The sequence below is a fragment of the Haliotis asinina genome, chromosome 4 (genome assembly GCF_037392515.1).
Source record: "Haliotis asinina isolate JCU_RB_2024 chromosome 4, JCU_Hal_asi_v2, whole genome shotgun sequence".
NCBI lineage: Eukaryota > Metazoa > Mollusca > Gastropoda > Lepetellida > Haliotidae > Haliotis > Haliotis asinina.
The window spans coordinates 76,605,454-76,633,027 of record NC_090283.1 but is presented as its reverse complement, the minus strand read 5'-3'; the positions used below and the strand labels follow the sequence as shown (position 1 = coordinate 76,633,027).

At 38.0% G+C, this 27,574-nt stretch overlaps 2 protein-coding genes across 5 annotated transcripts in view; one reads left to right on the top strand and one right to left on the bottom strand.

The window, feature by feature from the left end:
- Positions 1 to 524: 524 nt before the first annotated feature.
- LOC137281909 (coiled-coil domain-containing protein 160 homolog) lies at positions 525 to 8,596 on the bottom strand. Of its 2 annotated transcripts, none has more exons than XM_067813626.1 (3): positions 8,282 to 8,596; positions 4,371 to 4,627; positions 525 to 1,668 (listed from the first exon to the last, which is right to left on the bottom strand). In XM_067813626.1, the coding sequence occupies exons 2-3, from the start codon at positions 4,609 to 4,611 to the stop codon at positions 911 to 913; spliced, it is 999 nt and encodes a 332-aa protein (XP_067669727.1). In that variant the 5' UTR covers positions 4,612 to 4,627; positions 8,282 to 8,596; the 3' UTR covers positions 525 to 910. The 2 variants fall into 2 exon arrangements, with proteins under 2 accessions (XP_067669727.1, XP_067669726.1); XM_067813625.1 differs by having other exon boundaries at positions 8,294 to 8,527.
- Positions 8,539 to 27,574, top strand: part of LOC137281906 (nascent polypeptide-associated complex subunit alpha, muscle-specific form-like) — a 42,956-nt gene continuing 23,920 nt past the window's right edge. For all 3 annotated transcript variants that reach the window (XM_067813620.1, XM_067813619.1, XM_067813618.1), the window contains exon 1: positions 8,539 to 8,614. In XM_067813620.1, the coding sequence (XP_067669721.1) occupies positions 8,602 to 8,614 (13 nt within the window). In that variant the 5' untranslated portion in view covers positions 8,539 to 8,601. The remainder of the gene's footprint in view (positions 8,615 to 27,574) is intronic.

Sequence of the window (27,574 nt, the reverse complement as noted above, 5' to 3'; positions counted from 1 at the left end):
TTGTATGACGTAGGACATTTTCAGGGGGAGTGGCCCAAATTCTGATGGGTTCTATTTTGTCAGTTGTCCGGCAAGTTGAGGGGGATTCTGGGCCCAACTGTTGAGAAGAAACGTTCTCTCTGTAACATGAGAGACTGGTTGTGATGAACTGGTAGAAATCAGAAGTTATCTCAGTGACCAAGAGGTCCTTCCATGAAGTTGGTGTATCTGTGTAGTGCTTAGGCCAGGAAAACTAGATAAACATCCGAGGACCTATGTGTGAAATATATTTCTACAATAAAATGGACTTGAACACGATATTGGTCTTATCCTTGAGTATTTATACCAGCTACATCATCCCAAGATCACGAGTGAAGAAAGATCGATTGCCTAGGGAAAAGGGTATAACACCCTGATACTCATCAGGTAACAAAAGACTTGAAAAAACATTTCTTTGGGATTCCAAAAATTTGAACAACCAAACTTTTTGTCTCTGGATGCGAAAGTGTAATCTCCCCCAAATACAACACAGTGCATCTGACTACTTTCAAAAGTATGGTGTATTCATTAGCTGAGTGAGTATGTTGGGCTTAGGACATCTCTAAACAGTGTTACCGTTAGTAGTACATCAACATTTGTCAATTTATTGCAGGATGCAACGAGACACATACAAACCGAGACACATACTCAGGTCAAACTACATTTTCTAATCAATAATCGTAAGTTCCTGATGTTCCATGGGACATAACTCAAGTAGATTGCAGCACCTCAGACAAATGGTGTACCCACGCTTGCCCTTCAGTCAGGTGAGGTAATAATGGTACAATCCTCAATCCACTGAAAATATTCACCATCAATAAATAAGCGCAATACAGATAAAAACATTCAAGATATATTGTAAAAATCACAGATATGCTATTTGTTTCTTCTCTCACAAGCTGAGATAGTCTATATTCTTCACTTGATCTTCATGCACTGCATTGGGGGCTATAATGTCATGTAGCGGCAGACTCGCAAAATGGTGCCTCAAACTTGTTAGCGCTTTCTTGGAAATTTCATGGGATTGTCTTTCCTTGGTAAGGTCCTCAGACAACGACTTCACATGTTTTTGGAGACCAAAAATCATTTGTTCATACCTAACACGAGCATTCTCTTGTGCAAGATGCTTTTCCTGAATTATCTCCCTTCCTGCTTCCTCGACCTTTATTTCCAGCCTCTCTCGGGCCATTCTTTCTTGGTCAGTCTGGATCCTCAGATCCTGGGTTTCTTTCATCAAGGTAGACTTTTCCTCGCTGATTTCTTTCCACATTTCTGTCACAGCATCCACCTTTGCTGATGCAAACTCCAATTGCTCCTTTAAGTTATCGCAATGAATTTTCAACCTCTTATTAGCCTTCTTAGCATCCTTAAAGCCACTTTCTGTAACTTCCAGTGCTTTTGTTAGCATTATATTATCATCCTCTAAAACTTTGTTTCTTCTCTGAGCTTCTCTTACTTCCACTTCCAACTCATGGATTCTTCCCTTGGCTGACTTGTAAACTTTTCGAAGAACATCAAGTTCATCAGTGTCCCAGATACAGCTTTCTTTCAGATCAACGTGTGACTCAGAGTCCTTAAGGGTTTCTTTTTTCTCATCGACTGTGTCTTTCTTGTCTTTGTCTTCTTCAGGCTGTGATTCAGTTTTATGTGCTGCAAACAACACAATCAACACATGAGTCTTGAAGTCATGGAGTGATGTAAATGACATTTTGTTTAAAGATTGTGAAGTAGAAACCAGGATAAATGCATCGACATCCTGAATGTTCAATCATTAACACAACTGGAGACAACAGTACAAACTCAGGGACATGTTTAAATAAAATTATAGCCAGTATGGACATGTTGCGGACATGGCCTAGTGTCGTCAGTTAATATGCACATGAATTTCTTGGTTACCATGGAAAAGTTTGCAATTTCTTTATAACTTGGAATAAGGAAATGGGAAGTGCATACTTCAAAATTTCTTCAATACTTCATTTTAAAAGTGGATATTTGTATGTTCTCTTTAAAATATGTCTCAAAGGCAGTAGAACTGTGAAGGTCCCGGGGTAGAATGGGTCTTCAGCAACCCGTGCTTGCCACAAAAGGCGACTGTGCTTATCGTAAGAGGCAGCTAATGGGATAGGGTGGTCAGGCCTGCTGACTTGTATCCTAGGCATATGTCGTTGGCATTTTGGAACAGGGTTTGTGAGAAATATTTATTATATCCCTTGAGGTATGCAAATTGAAATAGCTCTCTATAGAAAGGAAATTAAACGCAGCTTGACCATTGTCTTCATGGCCACCAACACTGAGTCATTAGCTGCCTATAATTAGTTAGACAAAGGCCGGTTGGCCACTGAAGCATGACATTGTGGATGAGGTGCAGGATACTGCAGGCCGACATCTGGACACGTCACGTCACGTGACCCTAGGGTGAAATTAAGAATGCTTTGTGCGAGTCTAGACTGGACCCCTCGGACAGCGGCTAGGCAGGTTGGCTGACTATAGCCTCCCGAAATGCGCCTAGCCCTCGTTACAGTATAATGTAGTTGTAAACAGATTACATCATGAATAAAGTGTTGTGGACCCACTGATGGACTACTGTATTTGAAGAGACAGTTATCCCATTACCAGCCCGGGATACTTGGTTGACACATGTCATCGCTTCCCAATTGCGCAGATCGATGCTCATGTTGTTGATCACTGGATTGTCTGGTCCAGACTCGATTATTTACAGACCGCCGCCATATAGGTGGAATATTCCTGAGTGCAGCGTAAAACTAAAGTCAATCACTCACTCACTCAAAGGCAGTAACATGACAACAGTTTCCCCATTTACAAGACTTACATGCAATATGTCAGCTAAATGAATTTTGATGTCTAGATACAATAAATGTCAGTCTATGATGAGTGATAATGAGTCATGTGTATAGAGTTATGTTATGTAGGGTGGGCTGTCTCTGGCTTTAGTTAATGATAAGAAATGTCTCTATACCTCAACAGCTTGTTCAAGATTTGCATAAATATTTCTGAATATGCTTATATCATAATCTCGTTATCACACAAGAACTTTATGATATCCGAAGTAATGGAAGTATGTTATTCACTCTGTTCTGATGATCTAAATGATCATCTGTCTAAAACTAATCTCTTTAAAATTGTTCATCATTTTAAGATCACAAAGTAGTGAAAATGCTAGGCTATCGCAAAGCAGACATGGCTATAAATAATTTTCAAAGCATTAACATAACCAATTAAACAAGAGATGACAACTTCACATGATATGCACAGTAGTGTGGTGAAGGCTCAAATGAAGAGAATTTTCTAGATTATCTCCCCTTGATAAGCAAACCTTGCAAGATATCAACTATTGTATTTCACAGTAGTGAAGAGTTCTGACTGATTCATCAGTCTCATTTAACAGCTTCAGTACAAGCATTTTCTTCAAAATATGTTTCAGAATATTTATCAAAAAATATTGTCAAGAAAAAACAGCACTTATCACGGGTTAAAAAATCCCATTGTTCGATGCTGTGGACAAATCAGTTTTCATTTTGAGCAATCAAATAATGGTATCTTACTTGTCTGTGGCCTACTAGATAATGTCTGGTTATGGTTTCAAATTGCAGTAAACTTGGATTTCATTTCATACATGCTCAAAATGTAGCCATTAAATTTCACAATGATAATAAAAAGAGTTATCTTTCTTTGCTATTTATAACTTCTCAATAAAATCCACTCAACATAACATCAAATACCATGTTGATTTATTCTTTCATAATTACAACTTCATGATTATGTCATAAAAATCGGGGCAAGTGGAAAATCAGTCAAGACATGTCCGGTGGCAAGTGGCTTTTAAAACTTTTTTGAACCCCTGGTTTTATATAAAAGTCTGCATGATACAAACCAAACCTGAAACCAATAATGTCCTGATGGAACCAAAATGTTAATACTAACCAACTCAAAGACTGCCCTTACATTTGATCACTTGTTTATCTTACAAGAAAACTTAATGTGGGAATTACCTGATTCAAAGACAACATTTTCCAATTGTTTGTTTTTGTGTTTTGTTGCACAATACGAATCAAGCATGTCAGCAAGCCTGACCATCCAATCACATCAGTCGCTTAGTTCCTGAACACCAGTTCATGGAAACTTTTAGGAACACTATTCCACCATTACTGGTAAAGTATGAGAATGTTGCTTAGAATTTTGCAAGAAGAAATACATACATTCTTCAGGTGGGTTATATACACCCCAGTGAGCTGAGAATAATGAAAATTACTCATCCGTTACTCAGAACAATTTGAACCTGTGTTTTGCAGAAATCGTGCCATACAAATGTATTCTTCTTATTATTTTCTCACCTGATAATTCTGCTATCTGTCTGTCCCATGTCTGTTGTTTCAATTCTGCATCCAGAATATTCATAACTCTGACTTTCTCATACACTTTTTGAATGGCCTCAGGGTCAAAAGCAGGCACTCTCTTGATCTTGCTTTTAATTGGCCCCTCATCTTGCAGTGCTGCCACATCATCTACTGTAATGGGGAACACTGGCTGAAACAGGTCTGCAATCCACTGTCCTGTTGCGTTGTCACCTGACATGGTGCTGTGGATAAGTCTGCAAGAAATTCATAAATAAAATGCTCTGAAAATCTAGGCCCAAGCCATTAACATGCTTAACCCAAAAGACAATTATAAGGATGCTTTCATCCCATGAGATCACCATCATCTTAGCCATTGGATGAAGTAAGCCAAAACCCAACCAGACATCAGGGGTGGTAACATCAACATGTTACACGCCCAAAATGGATTAAAACAGACCAGACACCAACATATGAGGGCTACACCAGGCTAGTGATCCAGCGAGGTTAAGGTGATGGAATCAAACCCACCTGTGATAAGGTGAGAAAAAATCGGGAGTTACCTTTGTGTGTAGACTCTTTCAGTGTCACACCCTCTAGTGTGCAGTACATAACCCTGTGCACTCTGAGAACCCGTGAATCTGTTGGTATATGACCAGATTGTGACCACATGAATATGCACAAACCCATGGTTGCGGGTACAGCAACAAGTATTTAACTGTGACTATGCTGTGAAATGGGTAACTCGTTAGGGTGAGAGTGCCACAATTAGCTCGCTGCTCCTATTGGCAGCAAGAGTTGTATACTTCCCCGGGAGTTGAGATTGACATCCAACGATCAAGGGAAACAAATACCAGCACCTTGAGCAAGCACTTGTTGCATGGATATGTGAGCTGTATAAATAAATATGGTGAATTTACTCAGATGTATGGGGCATCTGAAACCAGACCATCAGGCTGACTAGCTGTAATACAGACTGTTCATCAGAAACCTAGTCTCTCTCAGACGGTCGGGCAGGCCTTATTTCTTACACTGCCTTACCACATGTCTAGAATAACATGATGTCAGTATTCACCATGGTGCAAAAACTCTTAACACAAAGTAGCATGTTGTAAATAAACTCTGTAACCATAGCAACAAACTAAACACTGCACTGTCAAAAGAATAGAAGAACTACTAAAGACTGAGTCCTGTGTATTGCTAATATAAAAAACTAACTGGCAAAGCCCTAAAGCTAACTTTTGAGAACTACACTATACTGCAATTATGTATTTGTAACCAGGTTCATCAAAATACATAAAAAAAAGACTGCATGCTTGTTGTGAGGCATATCAACTTGTTTCAGCTGTTCATGAAGATGTGAACATTAACAGTACTGCTTCTGTTTTCTTGATGTTCACAACTTCAGGGTTAACAACGATAAAAAACTTTGATCCTCCTGCATGCAGGAATACTACAGGCTAGCAACCAGTTCTTGCTGCGTACCACCTATCGCGAGCACCTGGTTGTAGGACTTGATAAGACAGCTTTATTTTGTACTTTTGTAGCATATCACACATTGACATATCACAAAAGCGATAGGTTATGAGAATTAAAATCACTCTAAGTACTTTACATTGTAAATATTAAAAATATGAATCCCCTCAGAACACTCGACCCAAACATGACGGGGGATGTCACGATGAGAACTAAAAGAAAATCATCCTGGTCATGTTGTGAATCTATGATATTACAGTTCAGTTCATAAAAAGTGCACATTCTAAGTTGTCTGAACATACCCATATCGCCAACACTCAATCACTGAACTCTGAACTGACCTACACTTCTGGCTCCGTTTTATGAACTTGACGGATACCATGCAGACAATACTGACAAAAAACAAACATTACCAAAACTGCAAACAACTACTCTTTGATAAGCTCAACCGCATGGTCATCTGGCGCTAATAAAGAATGTATTAGGAGAGTCACGATGACGAGTGTTGAATTTATGATTGTTTATGACTACATTCAACCTAAAGGATAAACTGAGGATGCTGGGATGTTAGCTGTCAAACAATTTTCTTCAGCCATCAAATTTAAATCTTCCTAAGCCGCCACATTTGTTTGACAATGAAGAGACCTCATCCAGTGATTGATGCGCTTGCTAAGTTAGTACACTGTTGTGACGAAAATCGCTGTACATCGCTTGCAAGCGATTGGTTGTTTGCAACACACCCTAGGTTTCAAGATGAAAAACATATTTCTCTTTGGCACACTTCAGTTCCAAACAGACATTAAAACATTTTCTGGACTGCTCAGTGGCAAACCTAAGGAAAGAAACAATTCTATCAAGCAAAGTGAAGGCCAGTTGGCAACTTCAGCCACTGAAGCTATAGTAACCGGGAACAGGACAAAATGGACACACTGACCCTAGTCAAAACGGCCACGACCCCTAGTCAAAACGGCCATACCAAAAAGTCAAAATGTCCACACAAAGAAGTCAAAATGGCCATTTAAATACTCATGACATTTGTATTATTTGATATCAAAGTATAAAAATGACTAAAGAAGTTATATCACACAGAACTTGGTGTTTATTATTGAAGTACTTTCCTACTTGATACTTTGAGATTCTCACTGAGGTGGAAGAGTTCACCCTTCTTAAGATACTAGCTCACAGAAGAGGAAACCTCTGCTGATCGAGTCTAGTGGATAAACCTATGTCCCAAATGTATTTCCCCTGTTCTCAAATAAATGTAATAATCATATATATTATCTAGTATATAATAATGGCAATTCATTGAAGTTCTGTATTACTGTACACATACTTTGTAATGTAATGTTGTAAATATAAAATAAACATCATAATGCATTATGTAATATTTATTAAGTATATTTTCATTTTAGTTTTGAAGAGGTCAGTCCACTTATCCACTAATTGGCTTGTTAATTACTAATCAACACAGGATTAAATACATTGTGTAACATTAATTAATATGTGAATCTAGAAGTGCCTTGTTAACAAGCAGTCATTGAACAATTAATTGTTAATCCTTGTGTCTATTATAATTGTTCTTTTACTTTCCTCCTGAAGGAAGCAGCCATGGCCAATCTTCAGGAAGACCATTAGAGAAGATCAAGATTTTGACTAGAAGTAACTCATAAACAGTAAAAATAAACAGTAAGAAGGTGCTTGTACATGAATAAAGAAACCAGATATATATTTGTTTAAAATGACTTATTAATGTGCAATAAACATCAAGTTTTGTCTGATTTAACTTTTCTCCTTTGTACACTTTGCATGATATCAAATAACACAAATGTTTCTGATTATCAATATGATAAAGTAATGTATGGCCATTTTGACTTTTTTGACAGACCATTTTGACTTTTTTGTGTGACCATTTTGACTTTTGGGAATGGTTATTTTGACTTGCGGTTTGAGACTTTTCTGTGGTGATTTTGACTTGGAAGTTTTGAGGCCATTTGGACTTGTATCCCTTTTGACTATGGCCCAAATAACCTGCAATTTATCAGCAGCTTTGTCACCTTTCTATCCTTTCAAACAGAATTTGATTTGGAAAAAAATTTGGAAAGAGTTCCACCAGTAACACCTCTTTTCACATAGAATATTTCCACCTTCCCTGGTTAAATAAGTTCATTGATTGTTTTTTTAATATCTGTTTAATTATGCTCAGCAACTTTAAAAACACAAGATCGGTTGGGTAATAAGTGTTTTCAAGCTTCACTGAAGCATATCTGTATTCAGTCATTATCCTGTTATTTGTCCACTTACTGATGACTAAAGGGACTGAGAATATACATTCATTGTTTCAAAAAGAAGTAAGCATGGTAGCAACTTAACAATTTAGAAGTTGCTCCATGAGACGGAAGTCTATCCACATGATCCATAATCCAGTGATGACTTACTGCAGTACTTACGATCGTTCCCTCTGAGCGAGTCAGATTTACGTACAAGTCCGAAAAGGCTGATCTTATTTTGAGTTCAAACAGACATCATAAGCGTTACATTTTCTATTTACAAAAAAACCCCTCGTTGACAGAAGACTTGTTTCCCCGGGGAAGGAATGTTTAAGTTTCCTCTCTGTATTTTGAACAGATTACTGCATTACGTTCAGACATGCAGGCATACGAAGTGGCATTCCCAAAATACTGAGCACGTGATCGGAAGTTACACGTTGATTGGTTGAATTCTACTTCCGGCCAATCTGACAGTCAAGTGTTCGAAGATGGGGGAGAGAGGTACGTACGCTATATTTACTGTTTATGCAGCAGTTAGATGTTGTTGAAATTTTAACATTAATTATTAATGTCTATACCTATCGTATGTGTTGATTACTTGAGCTAACCATGTGGAGTTAAGAGGTTTAGAGGGTGTTACATGAATGACCCTCCGCCACTCGTGCCTATTGCCGTGTATGGTTTTGCATGGGGAACGTCTCACAAGCAGCGGAGCAACATGTGGTGCGTGCGTGATGGAATTGTGATCGCGTTTGCTTTTGTTGGTGGCACTGAATGTGTGCTACAAAGAATACAGACGCACTAGGTTGAAAGGCGATATCTTTAACATCGATGAGTAGGATTGTTACTGCTGACAGCTATTAAACATTGTGTGAGTCGAAGAACAAGTTCGGAAACAGATTTTAAAGGTGGCGACTTTAGGATACAGTGTGACTTAAACAACGAATGTCATGTTACACATTTTATTCCAGACAATTGTGGTTGTAGCTGTTGTCCCATTGAAGTGTCAAGACAATTAAGACAAAATGAACTTACACAGTAGCATGATGGTCTTCAACAAATTGAATTCCTACTCTCACTCACTAAGTCTCTTGAATTCAACAAGTTTGTACGAATGTACAAAACTAATTCAACGATGGTAAATGATATAACTGTACATATCCCATACTCTGCTTCAAACTTTGTCCATTCATATTCTGCTTGTTAGAGTGGGTTAAGTGGCAATGTTTGTTGGTTTACAGATGCTGTTGAATGTGTGCTCATGATGTAAATCACAGGATTGTCCATGTCAGTATTTATTGTTGTGATCAAATAAGGACAAAAATCATCAATGCAAACAGTTATATACAGTATTTCCTCTAATAAGTACCCCAGGGCTTACTAACAAACTGGTACTCTGTATTTTGACAAAGGGACCAGTGCCATGTGGCCCGTGCCATGTGGATGACAGGAAGTAATGATGTAAGGGACCATTCCTTAATATATTAATTTTTCGACCAAGGATGAAAACATTTGATACAAAATGCCAAGGTCTAGACCCAGTGCTAATTAGAGACCCAGCGCTTATTAGAGGTCCAGCGCTTAAGAGAGGAAAGTACATGTATTTGGTACTGCCTTATAGTCAGAACATTTTTGCTCGTAAGTTTACACTAAACTTGTTATGAAGCTTTGATGTGTGCAAGTTCAAGGACACCTGACCACAACAGGAAGTGCATCAACTGGTCTTTCCTGTTTGTGCCCATGTGATTTCATACAACTTCGGGAATCCAGGTTAGAATCTGTGTCCCAAAGCAACCTGCACATGTATAGAGCAGTTTTACTTGTGAAGATCCTGGCTAGCTATTCTCGAAACATTCGTAGCCCTACGAAGTTCTTAAGCCCATTCTTAACACATTGGCTACGACCAAAGTTAAGAATTCTTAGGGCTACGAACGTTTCGAGAATAAAGGCCCTGGTTTGGATTGGTCTTCAACAATCCATGTTTGTTGAAATTGGTTACTAACAGGATGAAGTGGTCAGGCTCCCCAACTTGGTTCATGCTTGTGAACTGTATCTGAACTGCGTAACTCATGCTTTCCAGACTCCAGTATTTACAGACCACCACCATACAGGTGCGATATTGCTAATAAGATGTAAACCTCTAACATGTTGGTAGTTGGTGTCCAAATTCATCATCTTTACCATGTGAAGCTTATTTTTCCCGAAGTTTCATTTGATTAACATATGAATCCAGTCCAGATATATCTTGATGGTGGGGGTAAGCCCTGATCCAGCTACCTGGGTTAAGTGAATGGCAGGTGTTTGATAGTTGAAGCTCTACAGAAACATGCATGCTTCTGTGTTTTAATCAACTTACAGGTGGGCGAGAATTTAGAGCCAGCCAGGGTAGGAACAGTACACTATGTTCACAAAGCTTGAACTTTTGCAGCATTGCCACAGCTACATGGGCGAATAGCTATTTTGCACATGTGTAGAGACAACTGAAATCAATTTGGATCATACTTTGTGTCATCTTTCCTGATGGCATATTGTTGTTGCATGTCATCATATCCAAATTGTGCTGTATCGATGCTCATGGTGTCAACCTCTGGGTTGTCTGGTGCAGACTTTGATTTACTGGCAACTTTGATGTAGCTTCAGTTTCTCTATGTTTACACATTGTGTAGGAGTGGTCAGATAAATGTTAAGGCATGACCTTTAAAGTTTAATCCTGGGACAATGTTATCTCGAGTCGTGTGTATTTTCATTAATTTGTTGATAGAATTCAATGAAAAACATCTTTGGGATAAATTTCAGTGTAAATGTGATGTTAATAGACTATAAATACTGAAGAGAACAAGAGAGAGTAGCGCAATACATACCATACTTCATATAATGCATTACATGTGCTTTTCTGGATGTTGAGCCTGGAGTTTCACATAGAGGAAACCAATGTTTGTTAAGAGTTTGTTGCACATGTATTGTAATCCCACATCCCAGGTGTAAATCTCGTCTGGCATGGTGTCAGTATGTATAAGCTGAACAAACTGAAGACCATTACCGGAGTATTTTTGTATCCTAATGAAGAACTGACCCAGTATCATGGTCTACAGCTGTGCTTGTAACATTGAATGCATCTTCTCCCCATTGTCTTGTTTTGGCTATGCTTGATTCGTGTAACTGATTCGTGAGAAACAGTGCTGTCATGATACAAGGGTTTTGTCACTAGTAGCTTGCTGCAGTGTTGTGGAAGTTATAAAGCTGTCACTAGCAGGAAAGCATACAAGTAGTGGGAGACTGTATCTGGTATGATGAGCTTCTCTGTCTCTGTGTCATCTGCATTGAGGCAGAACAGGAATCTACACATTCCCAGACAAAGGACTGACTGTCATACCGCATTTTCAACTCTGCTGAACAAGACTGGAATGTTGTGACTTGATCATTGCACCAGTATTGCAAGTACACCCATCTATGTCCCGACTATTTACCACTCCAAATCCACCTCTCATGTGGTTTAATTGTCACTGTCCAGAAAGGAATATATGATTAAATACCATGATTGTAAAGTGAATCAAATCACTTGAGCACCTGCAGCAAATCTTGCAATCAGCCTTCTGTCAGCAGCCCTGTTGTTAGTGAATGGAACATCAATTTCGTTCTGGGATTGTGATTTATTGTGACATGATGAGTCATTTCATCAGATGTCCATGTCTTCATACTTTACTTTTTGCATCCTGCACTACCTGTGCATGCATTTACCACTTGGCAGGGCAGACGTTTTTCTAATCATGGATCAAGTAAAACCCTGATTTTAGGAATTCAGCAAGCAGGGAACGAGTGAGTGCTGACACCAATGAGCTTACATTGCTTGCCTTCACAGTTATGTATTGGGCTATGTAGTTCAATATGTTGGAACCTGAAGTGTCACATGATTAATTAACCAATGACAGTAGAGCACAAATAAACCATAAAGTTTTAGAACATCCGTGAGTTCAGTCAAACATTACAGGTCCAATGGTAAACATACTTTTATGGTCAATTCAGTCAGTGACACAATGTTCTAGTCATATGTACCATAGACATAACCACATTTGAGCTTTGTCAGTTTTTCATGTAAATCAAATGGAAGCGTTATTTGTTAATGAATTTCCTTGGAGTATTTGTGTTAAATGCTACACAGGGATTTTTCCTTGAGTCGTGTATGTGACAGTCCCTTAAACAAAATGGGGCTCCCTGACACTTAAAGGTCACATGCAACCAAAAAATCAAACATAATTAAAACACAATTATCACTTATTCATGACATATATACATTGCAGCTTGTAAAAAAACAAATAAACAAAATTATAAGGGTACAATCACAATTCAAAATTGCAATATTTTGTACTTTGGCTTACTTCACTTGAAACGAATTCAGGAGACCGAACCCAGTCATAGCTGTTGCATGTGCACTCAAGTGTAACGACAGCTTCTGATTGGCTGGTTCATTTGCTGATATGCTGAGGGTTCATTGTGTGTTCAGAAAGATGATCTGTTTGATGGGCATTCTAGAAGTATGGCGAGCCGCAAGAAAGTAAGATTCTTTATGGATAACAACTTCTTTTATTGTACTAAATGCGTCAATTTAGTATGGATTCATATACCGTTGTCAAACAAAGTCATATACACTCGAGGAAGTTGTTATCCATAGAGAATGTATATAGAGATGTAGGTTTTGTAAATACGTGTTCTCTGAATTTGCTGTTTCGATCCAATCAAAAATCATCTCAGTAGAGACGGTGAACTACTGCGTGGCATGAAACTCATTTATCCAAGTTCAACGCAAAAGACTTGAAACTGACAAGAGTTTGCACCGTTTCCGTCAGATCCAGTCATCCGAGAAAAATGGATGTCGTTTTTTTGCAACTTACAGACATAAAAAATGTCATGTGTACAAGTATCACACCTGCCTAATTACATAATGTGGCAGAGACAGGACTCGGGTTCATGAGCCATAAATCCATTTATTTTGTTTATGGTGTATAGCCTGATAGGTGTTAAGTTCAAATTGCATTTGGTCAATGATTGAAGCTGTGTATTGCTTATTGTCTTAAACAGACAGGCAGGCAGACATATAGGTGTCAGTAAACCAGACATTGAGCTTTCTCTGTGACAGAGGCTGCTTACCACAATCAACAAGCTCTTTATGTAACAAGTAGATTATTTACTTGTTTGTGTACTGAACCATGATTAGACTACTGCTCATGACCTCATACTCTGGGTATGCATACTGTTTCAAGCTCCGCGAACCTGTTCACTGCGCATGCATTTTGAGCGCTGCACAACTGTTGAAACCAATTTCTACTGGAAAAAAACGGGGGGAAATTTAGTGAATCGTTTGAACTCCAATTTCGCGGGCTTTTTTCTTCACATTTTCATCACATTTTCATCAGACTTTTTGCTGACTTTTTCAGCATCCCTATGCATGCACTAATGAATGTAGTTGCATCCATTGTCAGTATGCATGGAGGATGCAGGAATATGTGTCCCATAATTCTCCGCTACAAATGATAAATAAACTTATGATATCTATCTGATATCTATTTATCGAAAATGCCTGAACAGTCAGAAATAGCCTATTATATCATGCTATGTTTCATGAAAATTTTATGAAAATTATGTTGCAGTAATAGCATAAGTATGTCGATATACAGCATACTTACACGATGCCATTACACGATGCCATAGTTATGTAGTCATGCCAGCATCGAAAGTTCAATTTAAGCGTGTTGGTCAACAAATGCCATAACCATCTGCTGTGTATGATTACACGATGCCATTTTGAAAGTGGTCAAATGCAACATATGTCATATTTACTAAGAAAGTGAAATCCCAAATATGACATATGTTGCATCTGCTGTGTGTACTGATTGTAAGACATTTGTAAGGTTCACTCCAAGGTTATGGAGAAGGTTCTGTATCGATACACCTCAGACTGGCAGCTTCTTTCAGGTGTTAGAGGTGCATAGAGTATACAGGTAAGCCCCAAGTCTCTGAATATCTGTATTTTTGATACAGACAAGTAACGCTAATGGGGTGGAAGTGAGATACTATTATGGTCCAGGAACTGTGAGACATGCAGCAAGATCAGGATGGAAGTAAACGTTTTATTTTGATTTTTAAACAAGCATCCATCAGAAAAATCAAGATAAAATTTTTTCTGATATCTTTGGGTGAAAGTTAGTAGTCAGCGTCAACCATTCAAGATAACTGAATAAAATCAGCCTCAGATTTTTAAATTATTCATTTACAAAATTCCTGATTCATTGGTTTAAAATCTGAAACCTGCCATTGGAAGATGAAATAAGTTAAGTGTAACTACTGAATTATGCTGCTAAACCACAACTGTGGAATATATTCATCTTGTTTAGTGAACATCAATCTACATCATGAAAATATGAATGTCTAGGCTTATTTCTGTTCATTTGTAGTCATGATGGCCACAATATTATCAGCTTGTCTCCAGCCACAGAAATAAACTACTGATAACAGAATTCCCGGCATCACGATGATCACATGACGGATATGGCAATCACGGGCACAAAGAAAACCCAGAAGTCATAAATAGAGTCAAATTTAAGTGTTTCTAAACATGTTTGCTCAAATGAGATTACAAGTTAGAATGTAGGGCAGTAACAGTCTTTCTGAGGAGACAAACACTGATGATGCAATGCCACACTGGCCCATAATAATATTGACCATGTCAGACATTGTAGTCATTTTCATTGCTCGTCCTTGTCAGATACCAGGATTCAGAAACTATGCAGTGATGGCTCAAGAGAGGGTTTTTTGAGTGTTTTGACTCATCAAATTCAGTGAGGACACTCTCTATTTTACATCTGCCCATCTATTTAACATTGGAGGGGGTCCAGAGAAACATTATTTTCATCAATTTGGACCCACTCAAAATTTCACCCAAATCTAACACTGACTATGTATATTTTTTACTAATGGATCTCTCATGGAAAGGATTAATTGTTTTACAAGGACGATTTTAAACTTTATTTGTCTTACTAGCATTGAAGAAATGTGGGTCAAGTTAACACACCTCTGTTAGAAAATTCTACGAAAGACAAGCAGTTGAAAACCACTTTTGTGATGAAGATAATGGCTGCACTGTTTCAGATCACTTTAGCAGAATGGTGAAATTGTAATTTGTAAACCTGACATTTATGCTTATTCCATTATGTTATTAGGGGACAGTAAATAATGAAGCATGTATATGCAGGGTATTTAGAACTGAATAGCTGCCTGATTTTACTGACACTTTCAAAGTTTAAGTGTTGTAAAAGTGATTTGTGGTCGCTAAGGTCACAATATCATGGTGATACTAACCCTTCTAGAAGGCTCGCTCACATGGTTGCACAGATTGATGCTCGTGCTGTTCATCACTGGATTGTCTGATCTGGACTCGATTACTTAGATAGCTGGAATATTGCTGAGTGTGTCTTAAAACTCAACTCACTCACTCACAGTGGGGTGAAACATGAGAGGTGAATGAAAGTTTCTGTAGATTTTAATTAAAATCATAGCTTAGAACCATTGAGATAATAACTAAACTTGTTACAATGTTCTACCCAATATACCAGTTTTCAGAAAAATATGGTACATATTGTTTGAAAAGCCTATTGTATCTACTGGTAATTCTGTACTGTCTGACTCAACACGTGCATGGCATGGTATGATGTTTGAATGTACTGTAAGGGTCATTTCCTTTGAAAGATCAGGGTGAAGCTTTGGAGGAAACTGCTCAGTCATTATCAACTGAATGCAGGTAAAAATCACCTTGGATAAACGAGGATGTAACATCTTTCAGTAGCTAAGTCTACCAAGCGTTTGGAGGAACAGATGTCAAGATTGTATCATTGATTTGATTTCCACGAACATATGTAGGTGGTATGGAATATAGCCTATACACATGAACAGCCGTGACTGTGGTAATGCAACCAGCACAATATAGAATCAGTAACACTTGAGGAGATGTAATGTGCAAAACCCATTTCTGGTGAACTGTTTGAGAGGCATTCTAGAAGTTGCTGAGATAAAGATGACAAGAATTTTTTATGGATGATCAACTTCTTTATTGCAGGGTAGCGACGTTTCGGTATAGATTCTTATACCGTTTTCAAGCGTGTGGGGAATGGCAGGGGGAGTACAATATATATACAGCAGAGATGAGCATGTGATGACAATACAACAATAACAGGATTAACAATAACTATTTGAGGTAACAATACATTAGAGAAGTGTTGAGGTAAGCTGATAAAGGACTGAAGCCAGCGGGTGAGTTGACAGAAGCCAGAGTGAGATGAGTGGATTAATTGGTGGAAGCCAGGGTGAGTTGAGTGGACAAATTGAGACTGGGGGCCAGAGTGGGTTGATTAATTAGTGTTAATGATGCAGTTGAATGCCGGAGAGACAAAGACGCCTTGATCCCTGTTGATTGTTGGGTTGTGTCTGCGGATTTGTACTGCTTCAGCAAGTTTGCGTTGTTTGAAGTCAGTCGCCTACTCAAGCAACAAGCAGGCATTGACACCTACTTTACAACAGGAACACCCCTCAAAACAATCATTAAGGCCAACGGTAGGAAACACAGTACACAACAACAACACCCTAAAGGCGTCATCTACAACATCAGCTGCAGCTGCGGCAGCAACTACATTGGGGAAACATCCAGACCACTCAACATACGCATCAAAGAACACAAAACCTCCACAAACAAAGGTGACACAAAATCAGCCATTTCGGAACACATCACCAAATTTCCTGACCACAACATCAACTGGGACACTGTCACAACACTTGCTAGCAACAAACATGACTTCAAACAACGCAAACTTGCTGAAGCAGTACAAATCCGCAGACACAACCCAACAATCAACAGGGATCAAGGCGTCTTTGTCTCTCCGGCATTCAACTGCATCATTAACACTAATTAATCAACCCACTCTGGCCCCCAGTCTCAATTTGTCCACTCAACTCACCCTGGCTTCCACCAATTAATCCACTCATCTCACTCTGGCTTCTGTCAACTCACCCGCTGGCTTCAGTCCTTTATCAGCTTACCTCAACACTTCTCTAATGTATTGTTACCTCAAATAGTTATTGTTAATCCTGTTATTGTTGTATTGTCATCACATGCTCATCTCTGCTGTATATATATTGTACTCCCCCTGCCATTCCCCACACGCTTGAAAACGGTATAAGAATCTATACCGAAACGTCGCTACCCTGCAATAAAGAAGTTGATCATCCATAAAAAATTCTTGTCATCTCCATTTCTGGTGTACCCTGCTGTGACATTACTGCAATATTGCTGCAGACAACATGAAATTAAACTTAATGGGAACAAGGCTCTTTTCTATATCTCTTTCTGGAAAACTTAAACTTTCCATCAGACCCCATTCACATTGTTTTCAACTTCTAGTGATCTAAACTTTTTCTACCCAAATGTTCATTAACATTTTACAAACCACTTTGTGTTAAAGGAAAAGTAACTGAACAAGGGAGATAACTCTTAATGCTAAGAAACTGAAGCCATTTGAATGGACATTGAGCCATCACAGAGGATTTTTAGGATTTTCTAATGTATGCCAGTTTTACAATGGTTGATGTCTCTCAGACTCAAATAATATGTTATCTTGAACTTGTCTTGCTTAGTATTCTACTGACTATCTTTGTCTGAATGCAACACTAAGAATGGGTAGTTGTATTTTTCTATGTTTCCCTGTAAGACTTTTTAAATGAACAACAGTGGTCAGCAACCCTCACTGGAGACAGCCTCAGCATTCAAGCCTGATCATCATACCAGACTCTGTCAAGGAATGAATACACAAAGCCTTTCCTTTAGAAGACGAGCAAATGTTACATGTTATATTTGGAAAAACGCATCCTTAGTGAAGTATGGATTCTTGTGCTTTATTGGGGTTGAGTTACATTTGGGATTTGAACCCACTCTACATGCACCAAATCGCCGGCACACAAAGCGATCTAACCCACACAGCCACCATGACTTTCACACAAGTGCAGATCTGACAACTGGTATCTTACACTGTATACTGTTCGCATGTCATGCCTAAAGATCTGGTTCCATTCCCCACATAGTGACAATGTGAAAAACATGTTTCTGGTGTTCCTAGATGTGGTATTGCAGAAATTTCATAAAAGATGTATAAAACCAAACTCACTATGTGTTATGGCCCAGGCTGTTGTTCTACTGAAGTCTTGTTAATTGTTAAAGATGCACAAATAAATACTTAACAGTTATCATTTCCATATTTGAATGTTGATCAATGCATGTTTTCAGTTTCTATGTGTTATATATCCTTATAATCATTGTTGTTTTCCTTGCATTGTCCTTGTCGTGGTTATAGTAGACTTCCTGTCAGGGACTATTTTCGTATGGTAGAGTGTGGATGGAGCATGTTCACAAGACGTGTGTATTTGATTTAAACAATGATTAAAATATATGTCATTGTAGTACTGAATCCTGCTTTGTTTCCTGACGTTTCTTTGTTAGCAATATATCCTTGTGGGCCTCACCAGAAGATAAACATCTGAAATCTCACTCACACTCACTCACTCACTCACTCACTCACTCACTCACTCACTCACTCACTCACTCACTCACTCACTCACTCACTCACTCACTCACTCACTCACTCACTCACTCACTCACTCACTCATTGAATAATGTGTTTCCCTATGCATATAAAGATGGCTGACGCAGTAAAAATAGGGGTGAAACGGTATACCGCAGTATTTGGCCCAGGTTCAGTATACCGCAATGGAATAAAAAAGTTTGGTGTTTTCGTACCATCATGTAGTCCAAGACTATGCATTCCTAGACAGCCACCATTTACCAAGAAGCAAGTTCAGAATTGCCTTGAATGTTGTCTACTTAGATCTGCAAGTCAGTCAGACATCATCCAATGACATGGCAAAACGTACTCGGTAAACCTGTTTTAGAATCTCGAAATTAGTAATGCAGCTATTCCAAGTTTATGCATGTCTGAGATTTCATACTTTTTATTTAATAAATGCTCAACAGATGAGCTCATTTCAATAAAGATCGAATGAGTCTAAATCTTATTCATTTCAACATGTTCAATATAATGAATAATCAGTGTTTCAATTTTGCAGCTCATATCAGTGTCATTTTTTAATCCAGTCAATTGAAAAAACATTATCAGTGGCAATAATTCATTAAAAACGACCAATCTAATTGATACACATTTTATGTTATACCTTGATATGTTTCAACAACTGGTCAGCTATAAATGTGATGACTTGACCTGAAATTAGGTGGTATTTACAGACGTGATCATTCGGCAAAACTGCCGTCAACGTGAGTGATGTCGTGTGAGATCTGGAATACATGCAGTCACGAACAATACCAGTGATTGTGCGAAGGATCCCTTGGCATTTGCTATCTAGTTCTTATGTGTTGTATTAATTTGTTTAATATATTGTATATAATGACAGCTTTGTTCATTCGAAAGAGCCAAGATTATGGTTGAGTTTTTCCCATGTTATTAAACAATGTAAGGTTAAATTTGGCTCTTGTAACTTTTCAGGATGAAGATCATATCTCATACTCCAAAGTGAAAGGGATTGAACCGAAGGCTTTGTACCGCAATACATACCATACCATTTCACCCCAAGTACACATGCTACAGCAGATTTGATAGGTGACAGAGTATCACTCTGAAACATTACATGTTAAACTATACAAAATTACACAAAGTAATTACTCAATGTAGTGATCAATCAGTGACTAGTGACTCTTGATCATGGCTTTCAGTTCAGGAGGATTATGTGCTCGGGATTAGTGCTGAGTCATTCTGTGGTATAAAGAATGTTGAAGGATGGTACCAAGGGGCATTTATCATACATCAGAGCTTTGTTGACAATACTACAATGCCTTAATTCATTTTAAACAGGCTTTATTACAATTAGTACTTCCATCATGTTCAAGATGACAGTGACGGTACTGTTTTCATACTGTGTTTTGTGAAGTGAAGATAAGCACTTGAAATGTTAAGTATCTAATATTAAACATCACAGTTGAAAGCAGTAACACTTAGCTTCGGCAGTTGTATGTCAAATGGTTAAGAAAACAATGAGGCTGTAAGGACAAGCATGTCATAACTGAGATTAACAATACCAGTGATTGTGAGAGCAGAAGTCAAACTCTGATCTTCCCCCATCAGATAGGTCTCCCATATTGTGTAACCTGTTGCCATTGTTTAGAGACTGACATGTGAGTGCAATATTGGGAATAGCTTATAGCTTGTAGACTCTAGAGGTCAGTATTGGCCATGATGGACACGCAGCGAGGTAGGTGCTCTTCTGTGTTGGGAATAAATGTTTCCAAAGTTGACTCAGAAATTACTGCTTGTATTGTCCATGAAGGATATACAGGAGTGAAGGTGTTTTACTTTGCCACTGTCTACAGTGATGGTCTACAGAACATGTGACTCATTTGTGAGGTTTCTAAAATTTTACACTTGTAGTTACGCAAGTTTTACTGGCATGAGACTCTCATTCAGAATTGCCAATGACTTCCTGGTCCAGGTTATGTCTATCATAATAGTTCAATGCATATTGTTTTGTGGGATGGAGAGAGTGGAGGATTAGTAAGTCGATGCATTGTGTTGTGGGATGGAGAGAGTGGCGGATTAGTAAGTCGATGTGGGATGGAGAGAGTGGAGGATTAGTAAGTCGATGCATTGTTTGTGGGATGGAGAGAGTGGAGGATTAGTAAGTCGATACATTGTTTTGTGGGATGGAGAGAGCGGAGGATTAGTAAGTCGATACATTGTTTTGTAAGAAAGAATATAACTTATTGTAATAAGTTCAGATTTGAGATATTTACGCTGGCCAATGTGGGTGTTGCTTGTGGCTTCAGACTGAGCTGGAATCCAGTCAGTCAAGTACAAGGCTGCCACAACATACATTCATAGTTGTGTGAATAGTGGCTAGGTCAGCAGTTTTGTCTGTGACCTCATTCAGTAAGTGCTTAGTGTTAAACATACCTTCTGCATTAGAGAGAGGCATAGGCATTAGGTAACAGGGTACATGTACATTCTTGTGAATGCCAGTAAATGGAGAAGTGACTTGGGTAACTTACTGTTTGTTGTAGATACTGCTATACATTTTGACATTAGCATATAAATCAAATAGTTATCGTCTGACGCTTGTGGCAGTATGGTTGTGTATCACAGAATCGGCACAGTAATATAGTAGAAATATGTGTGTCATATCGCTACATGGTGGAAATATGTGTGTCATATCGCTACATGGTGGAAATATGTGTGTCATATCGCTACATGGTGGAAATATGTGTGTTATATTGCTACATTGTGGATATAGGGATGTCATATCACTACATTGTGGAAATAGGGATGTCATATCACTACATTGTGGGAATGTGGGTGTCAAATTACTACATTATCGGAATATGTGTGTCATCTCACTACATGTTGAAAATAGAGGTGTCAGATCACTATGTGTTGGAAAATATGTGTGTCATATCACTACATTTTGGGAATGTTGGTGTCATGTCAGTACATGTTGGAAATAGGGATGTAAGCGCTACATTGAGGTAATGTGGGTGTCATATCACTACATTGTGGAAATAGAGGTGTCTTTGCTACAGTGTGGAAATAGGGGTGTCATGTCACTACATTGTGGAATTATGTGTGTCTTAGCTACAATGTGGAAATAGGGGTGTCACGTCACTATTTTGTGGAAATAGGAATGTAGTGTCCCCAAGTGGCAAAATGGTTGATATGTATCACATCATTGTGGAAATATTAGTGTCGTAGCTCTTCATTGTGGAAATATTTGTGTTGTATCACTTCATTGTAGAAATATTAGTGTCATATCACGTCTTTGTTTTACCATGAATCATAAGAAAATATTCATAATACTTTGCTGTTGGTTCCTGCTATTTCAGCAATATGTCCCTACCGTATGGAGACAATTCATATGCAGTGACATAAATAATGATGCCTATGTAAACAGTGAATTCGCTCCCTACCAGTAGGTGATCAGCTGTCAAATATGCCATCATGTGTGGACTGTGTACAGGTTTTTGTTCATATGGGAGTAGTTTACGTTCTGGTGACATTCAGGTGTACATTCATGCAGATGTTGGTCACACAGTTGCAGATTGTATCCTTGTGCATATTCATACAGGTGTACATTGTATACATATGTACACTCATGTCCATATTCATATGTACAGTGGTATCAACCCGTACAATGTTTTTCATATTTGTTACGTTTTCATATCCAAAATTATGACAGTGTGATCGTCAAAGTGAAAGTAAGAATTTTTTCATATTTATGCTTGTGATTATAAAGACTGTCCAAATAGTCAAGATCTAGGATTTTTTTGTTTAATATGTAAATATCTGTAAATCTGTGACATGACAATAAGCAGCTGTGGGGAAATAGGATATAATAGTACTAGTACCGATTGGCTCATAAAAAAAATAGAAAGGGTCAGAAAGGAAATAGAAAGCTGAAATATGTTTATTATAACTGCTACTACAATTTCTGCTGATTTACCCTCGTACACTAACAGGCATGATAATGAGTGATTGACTGAGTGTGGGTTTATGCTGCTTTAAGCAATATTCAGCTATACCACATCTGGACACCAGGAATAGTCTTCACTCATTGTACCCTTGTAGGGAATCAATCCCAAATCTTGGCGTGACGAGTGGACGCTTTAACCACTTTGCTACTCCAACATCCCTAATAGGCACGGTTTCTTACTGTTTAAATTATTTTGTCCTTGAGATGCGATTCTAATAATTTTCTGACAATACTTATTTTCTTTCTTTGCAAAGTTGCCATTGAGAGCTGAAAAGGCTGTGTGTACCTCCATGCTGCAGTAGGTTACATGCATGTGTATCATTTAACACACACTGTATATTTTCAAACATTGTACAGTGTTTGCACAGCTACTCCATGTGTCTACATACATTGTCTTTTGTGGGGTACGTGTTGGCCAACTCTCTAGTGACAGTATTTGACCACTCTTGGCTTTGTGACCTAATAAATCTTTTCAGGTTTGCAACTGACGACTTTATGTCAGATTCTTATGTCTGAGTTAGTCAGCTGAGGCAACATTTATATCCACGTGGAAATTCCTGTCTACAATCCTGTATGATATATTCCTATTGACATATGCTGTATAGTGAATATGAAACAAGTATATATTTTGGTATGTACTTCCTTAGTGTTTGCACAGTTTCAAATCTGTTAAGTGTATAAAAATAAACTTTTTCTTCAGTATATTGTATATGCATTAGTTTCTATTCTACTGGTTAATATTTTCATTTTGAATTTTGAGTTAATTATGCTCAGCTTTGAAAGTCAGTTTGTTAATACTGATGTGAACATTTTGTTGAGTGAGTTTGGGACTTGTAGAGTTAGACGCTTTGTAAATACTTGTGTTGTTACCAGACAAGGAAGTGATTTCCATCGTAAAAAGCCCCCAAACACGGTGGCAGGTTTGGGTCCTTATAAATAATACTTGCCCAGGATCTGACTGGTAACTGAGGTTATTATATGATGGGGAGCAAAAGGGACAAGAAGTGCCAAGTCAAAAGTGCTGATGAAAAAACTGCAAAGGGCCGTGACAAAAAGTCAAAAGGGCCTTATTCCTTGTCACATGGGATGAATAGGAAAAAAGAATTAAGAAAGGTTTTAGATTATTTATTGACAAATAACAGCATTGAAACATAACATTAACATTAAGAAAATGGTAATAGCCAAGCATGTAGCCATGTGTTCATGTAATGGTAATACATACAGTTAATAATTTATTTAGTTAAGAAAAGCTCTTATAATTAACTAAAATATGCCAGTTCATTCATGCATAATGTACACTAATACATTGTTCATGTTGTACAGGTTCATGATTTAAACACTGTTCATACATAATTCACACATCTTTCATTCATTATTTATACAAGCTCATTTGATCATAATTTACACTAGTTCATTCATTCATGATGTACACAAGTTCATGATTTAAACATTGTTCCTTCGTTCATTATCCAGTTTTTCCTTGGAATCTATATTGTTTGGGACCCTTTATTACAAAACACCTTTTGAATATTCTTTAATTGTCAAAATAGAAAACGGGCCTTGTCACTCTGCTTTATTGATTGACACTTGTCATCATATCCCAGTTGTGTAGATCGACGCTCGTGAGGTTGATCACTTGATTGTCTGATCATAATTATTATACTTATCGCAGCCATGTAGCCAAAATATTGCAGAATGCAGCATTAACAAGAAACAAACCAAACAATCTAGAACAAATTTTATGGATAACAACTTCTTTCTTTCGTGATACAGATAATTGTTCCATTGTCAAGCATAAAGTAAATCGAACAATGTCATGTATATATGGAAAGTCCTTTGGGTGTTCGGTATTAAGGAAATAAACCAATAGCTGATCAGTATTGTATGAACTGGTACCAGTGTACAAATATGTGCAGAGAACATTATTATTACCTTGAACGTAACAAATTACTAACATAAAACCAATCATAATGCACCTGATCTCACTTAGGCCAGATTGACATTGTGAATCCAAGTGTTTCTAAGACAATTGATTCACCATCTGCCTCCAACTATTGGCCAGAGTCCCAGGTTAGGAATAACTTGGTTTATTTGAAAATAGTTCCTAGGAACACTTTTTCAAATTCTACCTCTAACAGCAATGAATGCATGTTGATAAAGCTGGTCAAGGTAGTTGATACAAAGAAGTGGAATGTATGCAGTTTCAGCAGATTCCTCGGCAATACTATAGCAGCACCACTTCTGGAAGCTGAGTACATGTTATACTACAGTCGGCAATATTGCTGTTAGTCATGACAGCACGTAAATAAAAGTCTGGATCGAAAAAACAAGTGGCTGGGAGGCAGTGGAAGTATGGTGTTGTGTTTCAGGATTCCACACTTAGCCTGTATGGCGGGCAAATTTGGGAAACAGTACTACTGTTTGTGGTTTTTTGAATGTTTGACATTGTAAAATATTCCATATATATTTTACGTTGAGAAAGCGCATATATTTTACGTTTTGTATACACATTCAATGTAATAAGGTAAAACAGTATTTGAAAGCTGCCCTTTCCCCCTTTATCTGTACAGTACATATCATTCCTTCATTTAACACCTATTCACTTTTTACTGTTATTTATTAGACCATTTCAGATTACCGTGGTAACTGAGAATGTCATTAACAAACTTCTGCTGTCCTTCTGCTACTCAGGATTCCTGTGATACCAAGGTTCACTTTGATAAGGTGTTTTTCATGGTTAAACTGTTGGCATTTACAAACATAAATCAAATAATCATTGGGCTTGGACGATGCACTATGTCATGATAAGACCTGTTGCACAATGTTTAACCTACGATGTTATATGTATCACGATACATACACCTTAAAAGAATGACACAGTATTACAATTTAAAATGATTTATTTCAAGGTACTTGTGTACAACATAAACACTATTGTTATAAGCAAACACATAACCCTATCATACTTGCACATATTTCTCTAAATAAGTACTTTGACATGTTTAAGATAGTACTTTGCTTTAAGAAAAAGTTGTGTATGATTTTGTATTATTACACCAGTCACTGATATGATAGCTGTATCAAACTATCCTGATGTATCGGTGAATCAGTGAATTGCCCGAGCTCTAAATCGTTCCGTGTTGTGTATTAAGGTCAATTTCTTTGAATGGCATTTGGAGATGATAGATGTCAACTTAAATAATAGTTCCTGTATGGTTCTTCCTCACCATGTTTGCCCATGAAGATCTGGCATAGAATTGTTTTTCAGTAACCCATGCTTGTCTCAAGAGGGTGACTGATGGGATCAGGTGGTAAAGACGTTGACTTGGTTGCCACATGTCATGTCCTAATTGGGTACATTTGTGCTCATGCTGTTGATCACTGGACTGTCTAGTTCATACTTGATTATTTACTGACTGCTGAGATATGGCTGGAATATTGTTAAGTGCAGCATAAAACTAAACTCCTCCAGCACTCATACATGGCATATATATAAGATGTGACATGTCCTCATTGATCCCAATGGAGATACTTGAGAGTAATTGGCCCACACATCACACATGGCCCTGTTGTGTAAGAACCACAAGTTTCTGTACCCAGTTCTTTCCCTTTGGCACACCAGGAACCTATGATGTGAGGATCGCATTTGTGTTTTCACCTTGATTTACTTGGTTTGTCAGTTCCATATCTATGCATATCACTGAAGTGGAAAATGTCTGAAGTCGGTGTCAGTTCATCCCACTTCAAGCTCACGTGAAAATTACTGGAATGCTGTAGACATATTGAATAAAGCTAAGTGAAGCTTTTATCACAATGAGTGTTTGCTGTTTTTTTTCTGAGGGTTATAAGAAAAATTGTAAGTAACAGTTAAAGGTGTAAAGTGGGTGTCTGTCATTCTCCTCCATCTAAGAAAGGCTAATACAGGCATGTGCCTGAGTGAGAACAAACCAATAAAATTGCCTGGGAATGAGACCATTATGGCATCGCTGGTTACCGTGGAACTTACATAGTGACATAACTTATCCATCTGCCATGGAAGCTGGTTGTACAATTTAATCCCAAGACAGAAAAATTTAGGAAATGTTGGACGCCTGCAACTCATGATAATATACCTTTGATCTAAGGACAGCTTACGAATTCGGCTTTTCTCACAACCTGCACCAAGTGCAGTTGACAGTCTGATCCAGACTGCACCTGAGGGAGTAAGACTGCACCATTTTCATTTTGTTGACTTGTACAGTTTGTAGCAGTGACATTGAAATAATACAATTCAAAATAGTTGGCTTGTTTTCATTTATTCAAGAATGAACAAGCTCAAAACGCAAAATACTTTTCAACAAACCTAACAAAAAAATTTGTTGCCTTTAAGCCCCTCCCATCTGTTAGCTGAATTTTTGTAGAAACTGTGCATGTTGTACAGAGCATCATCCATCACTGACATGTAGGGGACTGACTTTGCAGAGTCCTTTACTGCTAATTCCAGTCTATGAGAGCAACAGTGTATTGCAACTAAGTGTGGCACTAATGTATTGCGACCCCACTCTTGCACCCCATCATTGTTGAAGCACCATCAAACGACACACCCACTAAACCGTGTCTCCATTGATCACAGTCAAACCCCAACTTATCAGGCATCATTTCCATGATTGCATCTTTGATGTGACTTGCATCAGCCTTTGTAACTTTGACAAACAAATCCTGACTTTGTCAAACCTTGATGAACGTATCTGATAAACATTATTTCCTGCTCCATTGTGCTACAGTCGGTAGTGCCATCGCACAACACTGAGAAAAACTCCGTGTTTTTTAGTTCAGAAACAACTTCACTCATTATCC

What these genes read in the sequence shown, in the direction of transcription:
- LOC137281909 (XM_067813626.1), bottom strand. Translation starts at nt 4,611, where the DNA reads ATGTCAGGTGACAACGCAACAGGACAGTGGATTGCAGACCTGTTTCAG. An exon ending in ACAGATAGCAGAATTATCAG is followed by an intron (nt 1,669 to 4,370) that starts GTGAGAAAATAA and finishes TGTTGTTTGCAG; the next exon opens with CACATAAAACTGAATCACAG.